We start from the raw sequence: 12,011 nt of genomic DNA on the forward strand, positions 1-12,011 counted from the left end.
TTGCCTCGCCTCCCGGCCTTGGAGCCTTTCCTCCAACCTCGCCAGTCAGTTCTGTGTCCTCGTAGCTGCGTGGGACTGTCAGCTCCTCCTCCTCCTCCAGCCCCAAACCCATTGAAAGCAAACGCTCCTCTTGAGATGATTGTCCGGCAGCTTTGCAGATGCTGGTGATCATTTGCACAGCACAGATCTCTTTGCAAAGAAGACTTTTAGAAAGGTCAGAGACAGGGGTTGTGAAGATCTCCAAAAGATGCAGAGCAAACTAGGTGAATTGAGAGTGATGCACAGTAGAAGAGAAAAATATATATAGTGCTATGTGTTTTGGGCGTGGGGAGTGTTAAACTGTATGCCTGACCTTTCTAATCCCTGCGTCCAGCAAGTGATGAAATCTAATCTTCTAATTCCTGTAATAGCCAGGTTAGCCTCCTGGACAGGTGTCAGAAGAGCAAAGGAAGGGGCTCTGTGGGAGATGGAAAATGGGTGGAGCCCCTCCCTCAACTCCTTTTCAAAAAGGTTATTTATACATATTTTTCAAGTTTATACATTTCATTAGTTTCACAATCAATTTAAAATTTCAAAATTTGACCTCCTTCCCCCTCTTTCTGCAGTTCCTTAATTTTATTTTTTTAAAAAATATATTCTGCATATCCGAATTCATTTAATTTGCTCATTTAATTATTTATTTTAAATATATACTCTTATGAAACTGCAGATTATTACAATAATCCTGCTAATGTTTTTATCTGTTTGCAATTTATCTGTAAATATTCAATAAACCATTTCCATTCTTTTATGAAAAGTTTGTTATCTTGATTTCTTATTCTTTCAGTAAGTTTCACCATTTCTGCATATTGCGTAAGTTTTTGAATCCATTCTTCCTTTACTGGGACTTCTGCTTCTTTCCACTTTGGGGCAAGTAGCATTCTTGCTGCTGTAGTAGCATACATAAATAAATTTTCTATACAATTTAGGTAGTTCTGTCCCTATAATTCCCAAAAGAAAAGCTTCTAGTTGTTGTTTTTTATAAAAGTTATTTTGAACATCCTTTTCAATTCATTGTATATCATTTCCTAGTAAGCTTTAACCTTACTTCAAGACCACCACATATGATAAAAATAACCTTTCTCTTCACATTTCCAACACTTGTTTGATTTAGATTTATACATTTTTGCCAATTCACTCAGTGTTACATACCAATGAGATATCATTTTCATATAATTTTCTCATAAACCACAACCTGCTGTAAATTTTATATCCATATTCCACAATCGTTCCCATGCTTCCATATCTATATTATGACTGATATCTATTGCCCAGTGTATCATTGAGGATTTTACTTGCTGATCCTTTGTCTCCCATTCCAATATTACAGTATATACATTTTTGTTGTTGTTTAGTCGTTTAGTCATGTCCGACTCTTCGTAACACAACACTTTTACATTACATTCCAACAGGTCTCTCTCCAGTTGTGATATATGTTCCCCAAACCCCTGTATCCTATCTTTCTCAAATACTTCATTCAAATGATGATATTGTAACCATGTTGTTAATTTCCCAGATAATTCCTTAAATTCTTTTAATTTATACTCTCCTCCTTCTTGTTTGAATAAATTTCTATAAGTTGTCCACCCTTCTTTCATTTCTTTTTCTTTACTGCTATAGCTTCCAGCAGTGAGAGCCATAATGGTGTTCTTACCTCTAATAAATTCTTGTATTTATCCCAGGCATAGGCAAACTCGGCATTCCAGATGTTTTGGGACTACAACTCCCATCATCCCTGACCACTGGTCCTGTTAGCTAGGGATGGTGGGAGTTGTAGTTCCAAAACATCTCGAGGGCAGTGTTTGCCTATGCCTGATTTATCCCATACTCCATTCCCTCCCTCAACTCTTGGATAGCTAGAAAGACAGAGGCAGAGTTGAGAGGGCAGTGATGTGGCCCGGATGTCAAAGCAACAAGCTGGCAGAAGGCAGAGCAAAGCTTGATTTCTGTTTGTGAATACATGGGCTGTGTGGCTATGGGAGAAGTGAGACCCTCTCCATCGTAGGCTCAGTTTGTAATGGGTAAGTCCTTTAAAAGAGGCCCCGTGGATACAGAGTACACATGTTCCACGGGGCCTCTTTTAAAAGACTCACCCTGTATATATGTGTAAGGTTAAGGACCCCTGGATGGTTAAGTCCAGTCAAAGAAGACTATAGAGTGCAGCACTCATCTCGCTTTCAGGGCAAGGGAGCTGGTGTTTGTCCACAGACAGCTTTCCAGGTCATGTGGCCAGCATGACTAAACCGCTTCTGGCACAACGGAACACCATGACGGAAACCAGAGCGCACGGAAATGCCATTTACCTTCCCGCTGCTGCAGTACCTATTTATCTACTTGCACTGGCGTGCTTTCGAACTGCTAGGTTGGTAGGAGCTGGGACAGAGGAACGGGAGCTTACCCCGTCACGGGGATTCGAACTGCCGACCTTCTGATCGGCAAGCCCAAGAGGCTCAGTGGTTTAGAGCACAGTGCCACCCACTTTGTAAATAAACTATGTACTGTACATAAAGACACCACGGTCTCATTCCTGAAGGAAGCACACACCTTGAATCTCACACCATTCAGGAATTGGGGTGGCTTGCAACAATATATTCCTAACCTCACATTGCCATGCTGGGCTCCTTTAGGAGAAAGGATGGGATATGAATTTAAATTTATTAGTAATAAGACACACATTTATTTACATCATTTGTATACCACATTTTCCTCCAAGGAGCTGAGGGTGGCTTACATCGTATCCCCACCACAACCCTGTGTTGCTACCCTGTGTTAGGTTAAAAGGCAGTGATGGACTTTACAGAGTCTAAACCGGTGGTGACAATAGGTTGGTGGCAGCTAGCAGGCTGAAAATATTGATCCACTGTGCAGCAGCCATGAAAATGGTGGGTTTCATACTAGGGACCATTAGGAAAGGGATTGCCGCCAACAACAACAACAACAACAACAACCTGCCAGTACAACACAAATTGATGGTGTGACCCCACTTGGAATACTGTGTATGGTTCTGGTCACCTCTCCTCAAAAAGGATATTGAAGAGCATGGAAAAGTTCAGAAAAGGGAACCAAAACGATCAAGGGACTGGAGCAAGTCCCCCTCTGTCAGGAAAAGATACCACATTGGGGGCTTTTTAGTTTAAGGGGAAAGATAAGTAAGCGGGGGGCATGATAGAGATTTATGCAATTATGCATTGTGTGGGGAAAGTAGATCTCTCACATAATACTGGAATGAAGGATACTGGAGGATTTGGGACGGACAAAAAAAGAGACTACGTCACTTCATGCATATGGCCGCCATCTTGGGTGGCTTTAAAAGAGGATTAGACAAGGACATGGAGGAGAAGGCTACCTACTGATGGCTACTAGCCTGACCTCCACTGTCAGAAGCAGTATATGCCCCTGAGTTGCTGGAAATCACAATTGGGAAGAGTGCCTTTGCTTCTAGTCCTGCTTGTGGGACTCCTCACATGCACCTGGTTGGCCACGGTGAGAACAGGATGCTGCACTAGAGGGGCTTTTGGCCTGATCCAGTGGGAGTCCTCTTATATATTATCTTTTCAAAATAATTAGCTGAATCATTCAATTTATAGACTCTTTCAAATTGGAGGAGGAGAGAGGGAGTAGACCATTGCTCGCCTTTCTTTCAAAAATTCTTGCCTCTGGCCTGAACCTTGTAACTACATGATCCTAGACAGGGAAGGGAGGAAGTGGTTGCATCACCTGGCAGAAACCAGTTGTCTTTGCCTCAGGCTGAGGTGGAAGAGCAAGATGCGGCAACCTCCGTATATTTTAAACTACCACAAATAGGGATCCGTTTCTGTATGATGTAGACTTCATTTTTAAAACAACTACCTTTGAGTTCAGCTTCAAAAACTGGGGTGTAATTCCCCCAAAGACTGGACTTTGTGATAAGAAAAGTGAGGGGGCTATGTGCCTGAAATTAAATATACTTAAGGCAACAGGAAGTAGAGGGAGGAAAGGTAAGAATGAGATAACCAGGATTTTAAGTGGCTGGATAAGTGTTTTGTGAAAGTTCTCTAGGTTTGCGGCACCTGCAATTGAAGTACTTAATCAATAAACCTGAACCGTTTATTAGTTTCACCTAACAACAGCTGGACTCTCCATGTAGAGCTCATGGGTTATTACATTGCATGTGTGGAATAGTGATTATTTCTGTCACTAAGTCTTTACAAAATGCATGGGATTTCCATGAAATGGCGCTATGAACCTGATTGCAGATGTGCAGTGAATATTGCTTAATAATATAACAGCAGATCCTTTTACAGGATTTTGCATGACCACTGGGTCTTAGTATTTCATGTTGGTGTTGGGGTGTCTGTGTGTTTAACAGATAATTGCAAAGTTTTGAAAACCTGTGCCAATTGGACCTTGGGGGTTTTTTAAAGCAAGGGGATATGTGGATCTAAATTTGGTAAACATAAGATATTTAAATTGATGCAATCGAAGAAAATGGGTTGGTTTTTCATTATACATATCTAATCTATTTATAATACTTGTAATTCTTAAAAGACTGAACTCATACATATAGGATGTTGCATAACAAAACAGGACACTGGAGAAGGCTAATAAACCATTTTGTGTTTGTCCTTTTAGGGCATATTCACATTAATGGCTTGAGATGCAGCAAGGTCACACACACACACCCATGTGCCCAGTTGCGTTTCAAGCCTCAATGTTCCCCTGCCCCACAACCCCCCTGGAAAGCCTATTCATTCAGATGTCTTCTGCGCTTTCACACTCATCTGCGGCTGCGCAGCAACTTCTGGGGTATGTTCACATTAGAAAATTGGATACAGAGTAAGTGGCAATAAGACTGAAGGTGGCTTGAGGGGAAAAATGCATCAAACAGCAGTATTTGTCAAGAATCTATAGGATCGTTAAGCATCGTGGCTGACATCATGTGAGCGCAGCTTCAAAAATCAGCAGTGAGGCGGCCCTGGGTGTGGAATAAGTGGTAATGTGAATATACCCCGTTATGCAGAAAAACTGACTGAAGAACAGCAAGAACACCTCGTGCTGTAGGGAGGAGGGCTTCTCATGCTCTGTATGCATGGTTTTTCATATCTTGTGGAATTATTTTGATGGGAACTTGTGGCACAAACATGCAGCTTGCCGACAGGACGTCCTGGTATCTAAAGAAGTGTGCATGCACACAAAAGCTCATACCAATGACAAACTTAGTTGGTCTCTAAGGTGCTGCTGGAAGGAATTTTTTTTATTTTGTTTTGAGGACGTCCTGTTGTTGTTGTTTAGTCGTGTCGGACTCTTCGTGACCCCATGGACCATAGCACGCCAGGCACCCCTGTCTTGCACTGCCTTGGTCAAACTCATGTTCATAGCTTCAAGAACACTGTCCAACCATCTTGTCCTCTGTCGTCCCCTTCTCCTTGTGCCCTCAATCTTTCCCAACATCAAGGTCTTTTCCAAGGATTCTTCTCTTCTCATGAGGTGGCCAAAGTATTGGAGCCTCAGCTTCACGATCTGTCCTTCCAGTGAGCACTCAGGGCTGATTTCCTTCAGAATGGATAGGTTTGATCTTCTTGCAGTCCATGTTAGGAAATTAACACTGGTGAGGTGAGGAAAGGCAAACTCCCCTTGAAACCAAATCTGATGCTTTCTCCAGTGACATTACATACCATATTATCCTACCTGCTAAATAAAAAGGGTGCTCCTTTCATTAGGGATAGAATTCACTGTTATTCAGTTGTACATGGTGATTTTGCATTCTTCTGCAATGAGGCAGGGCTAGTAAGAGTCCTCATACTATGCTCCTGGCCTGGGCTGCTCACCATCTGATACACCTGTCTCAGGTTACCTTCCCTCCCCCCGCCGTTGTAATCCTGCCTTGCACAAAAATCTTCCCACAACTCTTAAGGCGTTCTCTTGGCCCGGCTTCCTTTTGGTTTGCTAGAGCTGTCCCTCTGGTGTTCAGATGCCCAATAAAGCAGATCAAGGTTTGGATGTTACATTAGTAATCATGTCCCATTTTCTCCCGTTATCTAAACATAACAAAACTTAACTCATACTGGGGCCCACAGAGGTCTCCTCCCCTGTTGATATTAGGCTGTAAATAAGCATTCTGCTGTAACCAACAGAATGCCAGCAGGACATTGCTGCTGCTGAGAGTGCTGGAAGGAAGACCACTCCCTGTGGCAAGGCTCATTTCCACCTGGCCTAGGGGGCAGGGCCCAGACTCACCTTGAACAGCTAAGAGAGGCTCCTGGGAGCCCAGAGGGACATTGCTAGAACAACTCTTGGGTTGGGGAAACTGGGTAAAATGATTTAAGAGATTCTCATTTTACTTCCTCCGTTTCATTTTTGTTGGATTGGTGTTGGTTAAATGTTCGGTTGGGGTTGGCGGTTATTTTAATTTGGGTATAACTGTAAACTGTTTGTTGTAATTATTGTTATTGGTGTCTATTGATCTCTTGGTTTGTTGCTTGTATAGGATATTTTTTAATGTTTGATGTTTTTGTTGGGTTTTTATATATGTTGTAAGCCGCCCAGAGTGGCTGGGGAAACCCAGCCAGATGGGCGGGATATAAATAAAAAAATTATCGAAAATGATTACAATAGGTTGAGAGGTGTCCTTCGCTGTGATGTGTGTGGTGCCCAAAACAGTTCCTCTGGTTTGCAAAAGGACTCAGAAAGGCCGACAATCCCTGACATACACGCACTCACCCTACAGATTCAATCGCTTCACACAAGGCACTGTGTTTTCAATCCAGGCAAACCTTCGGAAACAGAAGCAGGTGGTGGAAGGGATAGCATTTGCAAAAGACAGGGATTTTGGTAGCTGGCACCCATCAAGGTTCCCTTGCCTTGCACCCCCTCAGGTAAATGAAGGAACAGTTACCTCTTGCTCCTCTCAAATGCAACAATCCCCCAGAGTTTTGTTTCAGAAAAGCTGGAGCACCATCTTCTGGCAACTTCACAACATGGCAATTTGCAATTGTTTCATGCTCCACAGGTTTTCTCATCTCTGAAACATTCAGGAACCACTTCACCATCCTTACTATATACACCTTCCATCCACCACAAAATCCCAAGTGGCAAGTTTCTTATTTCCATTTTGCAGGCGGGAGACAGTCGCACTTGACCACAGCCACAGAATGAGCCCATGAAGAGTGGGTTTGAACTCAGATTTCCCAGCTCCAACTCTTTAATCCCAAGGTCATGCTTAAAAACAAAGAGTATTTTTAGGTTCATATAAAGTAGCGAACAGTACATGAATTTGCCAAGATAGCCCCAGAGAGGAGTTTGGAGCAACCAGCTAGCACAGTTGCTATCTGCTACAACTATCTGCAGCCAAGGACCCTTGAAAAGGAAGGTTCCAACTTGCCAAAACTGGAATACTCCCGACTACTATATCTGCTTGTATGTAGGCACTCACCTTCTACTTGATACAGCACTGGGCATTGGATGGAGTTGACACCCCCCCCCCAAAGTTGTGAGTCATTGCTATGTCTTACACCTTAAAAAGCAATGACGACAAAGTGTACTAATTCATGTACTCAGTGAAAGGAGACAGGAGCCCTTATGTGGATAGTAGCCTTGCATTTTCATAAACTACCTGTTTCCACCAGCGAAACAGGTCCCAAATTGTTCGAACTACTGCCAACATATATTTATGCAAGCTTGGGTTAACTAGAGATATCAGTGTGTGTTACATAACACACCATGTACAAATTAAGAGCGGGTATTGGGGAAAGGGAGTCCAGCTATCTAGAAACCTCCCGTTTTGTACCAAGCCCACATTCCAGTCAACCTGGGGTACTCATGGAATGATCGTTAGCTACTGTTTTATGAGCTGCGTTCCAACCTTATCTGGTTGTTCTCTAGGGTCAAAATCCACAAGCTCACATTTTCTTAGATAGGCAATCCTAGCTAAGTTAGATACCTGACCCATAATTTCCTTCCAAAAGCCCCCCCCCCCAGGAGGGCTTGGTGCAAAAAGGATTCCTGGGTTTCATTTCACCCATTTTGTTCTGTGACTCACAAGAAAGGAAGGTGTTTTCAGTTCTGTACTGGTCGACCACTTTAACTTACAGGCATACACTCCCGACAACCCCCCCCCCCACTCACAGACACAAGAATTGTCTTCAGTGAAATCATATGAGAATACTGTATCCCAGACTTCTCTCTCCTGCCTTCTGGAGAGAACATAGACCTTTAGCAATGACATTCTGGGAGCGGGGCTAATGTCTGTCTTTGTAACGATGCAAGCAGCATTTATTGGCTCACTGGCTCTCTGAATTAAAGCACCAACGACTCATGTGTATTTGATCCATTTTCTGTAACTTGTATACATTTATATTTTCAAATGTTTAACCTTAATTCATTTTTTTTTAAAAAAATTCTTAAAAAGGAGCCGTCGCCCTGCAGTCCACAAAGAGATGGTGTTGATTGCTCAGTTCGCAAAAGTGTACAATTATTACAGTGGCATCTTTAGACTTTGAACCTTTAGATCAGGCATCCCCAAACTTCGGCCCTCCAGATGTTTTGGACAACAATTCCCATTTTCCCCGACCACTGGTCCTGTTAGCTAGGGATCATGGGAGTTGTAGGCCAAAACATCTGGAGGGCCACAGTTTGGGGATGCCTGCTTTAGATGATTAATGTCCTGCATAAAACACAGTCCATCCTTTGTGGAAGCAATCTGAGCAATAGCCCTGTGTGTGGTCTATAAGTCATCCAAATGAAGAAGTCCATTCAGCCAGAAACACACAGAAGACTTACTTAAATAATCTTTAATGATGGATCATGCTCATGTTTGATAGGATTTCTAACATCACATTTCAGCACAGACAAGCAGATAGTTTATCCAAACTACGTCGAAATTATCGAGAGTGTGTGATAGGGAGGATGCAGTGATTGTCAGGGGGATATGGGTTTCATCTCCATCTGACAACAAAGCAAAAACTAACATGGTGTGTGCCGCACCAGATACCAAAGAGAAGCAAGGCAGGTTGCGGCAAGGAAGGAAGGAGGGAGGGATCTGTGGGGAGAGAGGAGAACCCTCTTGACATAGACCAAGAAACATTCAACTCCCTGAGTCGAGATTCCGTATCTTCACAAAGATACAGACCAAAATGCTGTGGCTCCGATCCGCAAGGCTAGCTGAAACCAAGGCAAAACACCTCCACTGCACTCTCCGGGTACCCAAACAAAAGCACAGAGGTAGGGGAGGAAAGAAGAAATGGTTTTCTTCTTTCAGGCCATGGAGGTGAGATGCCAGTCATACAAAGAAAACATTTTGACCCTTTAAGAATTCTCCGTCCCTCTTGTACACACACAAACACACGGACACAAAGTAGAGCAAGTGCCTGTTTCAGAGGTAGAAGCTCAAGGGGAAATCTACCCAGTCTTGGCACACTCCATGTACTACTCTAAGCAAGGCACTGGCTGCAGTATGGATCTTCAGATTCTGGTCCACAGCAGCCTAGAGGGATGGCTCCGCAAGCTCCCTGCCCAACCTTAGAAAAAATAAAAAAAAACCCATTTCTATTGCTGCTGCCCATCTAATGTTTAGCAAACACATTTTTCCATTGAATCAAAGCTGCTTGCAACTACAAGGTCAAAAGTGCCTTGGCAACAGCAAAGGAGAGGTGGCGGCGTGCAATCGACTCACCACCGAGAAGCCTTTTTTCGTGAGCAATGCAGACTTTGCCCGAGAGTCTGAAAGGAGCGAGCACTGTCTGAGGCTGGCCTTCTACTCCAAGCGGCTGTGCTCACAAGGAATTCCTTACTGCGACTAGTTGCACACAGACTGCTAAGGGGGCCACAGAGGCCCAATATGTCAAGGATGGTGAGCTGCCCACAAGCAAGCTTCAGAAGCGATGTGATGGTGAACAGCCTGGCCAGAGATTTGTGGAGGGGACTCTTCTAACTGTTACGAACCTTTCACAGGGCAGGACTCAAATTGGAGAGCTGGGAAAGGCGCGGATCCATGTTCTTCTGCGCATTTCCATTTTGAGTCACATGGCTTCAGCAGGAGGCAGAAGTTACTGCCTGTTGCCGCCATTCGCAATAACCAGGAGGCATCGCAGTCAGGTCCCAGAACAGCAATTTTGCTGGTGAGAAAGCCAGACCATTCCTATGGCATGTTTCCTTGCCAAATGTAGAAAGAAGATCTTGACATACATATGCATTATGCAAGGACAGACACAAGAGGCTGTTCTCCTCAACCCAATGCAGAGGACAAAGGAGGTTGCCCATGTGGTCTGTGCCCAAGCGTGGCAAGGCGTACTGAGAGCTAACAGCTCTCCCCAAGCTCAAGCAATTGTCAAGAAACCGCTCTTTGACCCAACAGGGTAGGGTTAAAAACAACAATGCTATTCTAGAGCAGCTCCAGGGAGGAGGAGTCAGATTTTGTTTGGAACAGCGATACTGAAGTGGGCACCATTTTGCTGATCTACTCCCCAAACAGCAGAAATGTTCCAAGAAAATAATACAAGTATGATGCAGGTACTGTTTTTCGCCCTGCTCCTGGGCTAAGGGTGGCTTGTGGGGTTAGGGGGGGGACCAGTTTAAATCGGATAAATGTATTAACACATGCACTCTCAATGACACTGATCCAACCAAAAACAGATGTTTAAGGTGTGTGTTTTTTGTTTCAAAAGGACATAAAGGAATACTCAAGATGGCTGATCACAGAACGCCCATGTCACATCCATTTCAACCTTAAGGCAAAAGCCTCTGCTGGGATGGGTGTTACGGCTCCTCTTGTTACACTTAGATAAAGACCTCTTTGTTACATGATTGTAGAGAGGGACAGACAAATGCTAAAAATGCCAGTTATCCGGCAGGCTACTTTCTCTTTATCCTGCTGGGCTAGACTTGAAGGCCCACTATTCCCCAGCCACTCACAGTATTTTGCCTCCTAAGGCAGGGGGGTTGAGAACTGGCGCTTTCCCCAAGCAAAGGACACCAGAGTTTAAGGGCTTGAGACAGAAAAGACTCTCACCACATGGCCATGCTTTGCACTGGAGGCTGCAGCACGGCAGAGCCGTGCCAACATGCTGCTCTGATAATAAAATGCAGGGCTGCCTAACCAAAGAGAAATAAGAGACAGAGAGGATGTTTTATTGGCCAATGATAAACTCCAGCTACCAGCAGCCAAACAGAAGACAAACAAAAATCCAACGTAGCAGAAGGCACCACCACTCTGCTCTATCCCTTGGCAGAGCCACACAAACACTCACAGCATCTCATTCCAAATACAACTGGGACACATGCTTCCATGCTGGTGCTTCATTTGGCCTCCATGCAACTGTCGCCAGGTGCCTCTAAGGTCCACTCAGCAGGTCTCTGCCACATCCTTACTCTTTGCTGTCCAGCCGCTGCTCAAAAACAGCACTGCCAACATCTGCAGGATGCTCTTCTCCCTTTCTAGAACTCATTCTAGAGACCCAAAAAGGAATTTCCCTGCCTCCATTGCCCAAGCAGGTTACCAAGTGCAAAAAAAAAAAAAACCCAACCCATTAATGCCTTTCCAGGAGATAACAGAAGATAACAATATGCTTAAAAACAAAAACACAACAGGAAATTAAAACGGTCCATGGGGCTGGGGTGAGGTGAGGTGGGGGGGGTTGGTCAGGGTCTCTTCATGCTTGTAGGACAGCCCCACCTTGGCAGGCCAAGAAGGGGATGGAGGGGAGATTGTGAGCTGGCCATTCTTCAGCGAGCATCCAAGCTGGAGCTCATGGTCAGAAGGTCTTCCTCCTGGATGGTCTCCAGTTCCTCCGTCTGCACAGCCTGCGTGATGAGGGTCAGTTCCTGGGAAAGTGTCTCATAGCGGTAGGCCACCCGGATGTCTGGCACATTGGTGCGCCGGATGTCGTTGCCCTCAGGACCCTCCTTGTGGTAGTTGTGCCCAAGCCACTGGCTCTTCACCTGGGCAAAGAAGAAAGAGACCAATCCATTGTTAGGACAAGCGACAACTTATGCTTCTC

The 12,011-nt window shown here is 44.3% G+C and overlaps 1 protein-coding gene across 6 annotated transcripts in view; it reads right to left on the minus strand.

The window, feature by feature from the left end:
• Positions 1-8,796: 8,796 nt before the first annotated feature.
• The window catches only part of AMPD2 (adenosine monophosphate deaminase 2), a 50,190-nt gene continuing 46,975 nt past the window's right edge, over positions 8,797-12,011 (minus strand). For all 6 annotated transcript variants that reach the window (XM_035122451.2, XM_035122446.2, XM_035122449.2 and 3 more), the window contains one exon: positions 8,797-11,952. In XM_035122451.2, the coding sequence (XP_034978342.2) occupies positions 11,737-11,952 (216 nt within the window). In that variant the 3' untranslated portion in view covers positions 8,797-11,736. The remainder of the gene's footprint in view (positions 11,953-12,011) is intronic.

Source organism: Zootoca vivipara, chromosome 7 (genome assembly GCF_963506605.1).
Source record: "Zootoca vivipara chromosome 7, rZooViv1.1, whole genome shotgun sequence".
NCBI lineage: Eukaryota > Metazoa > Chordata > Lepidosauria > Squamata > Lacertidae > Zootoca > Zootoca vivipara.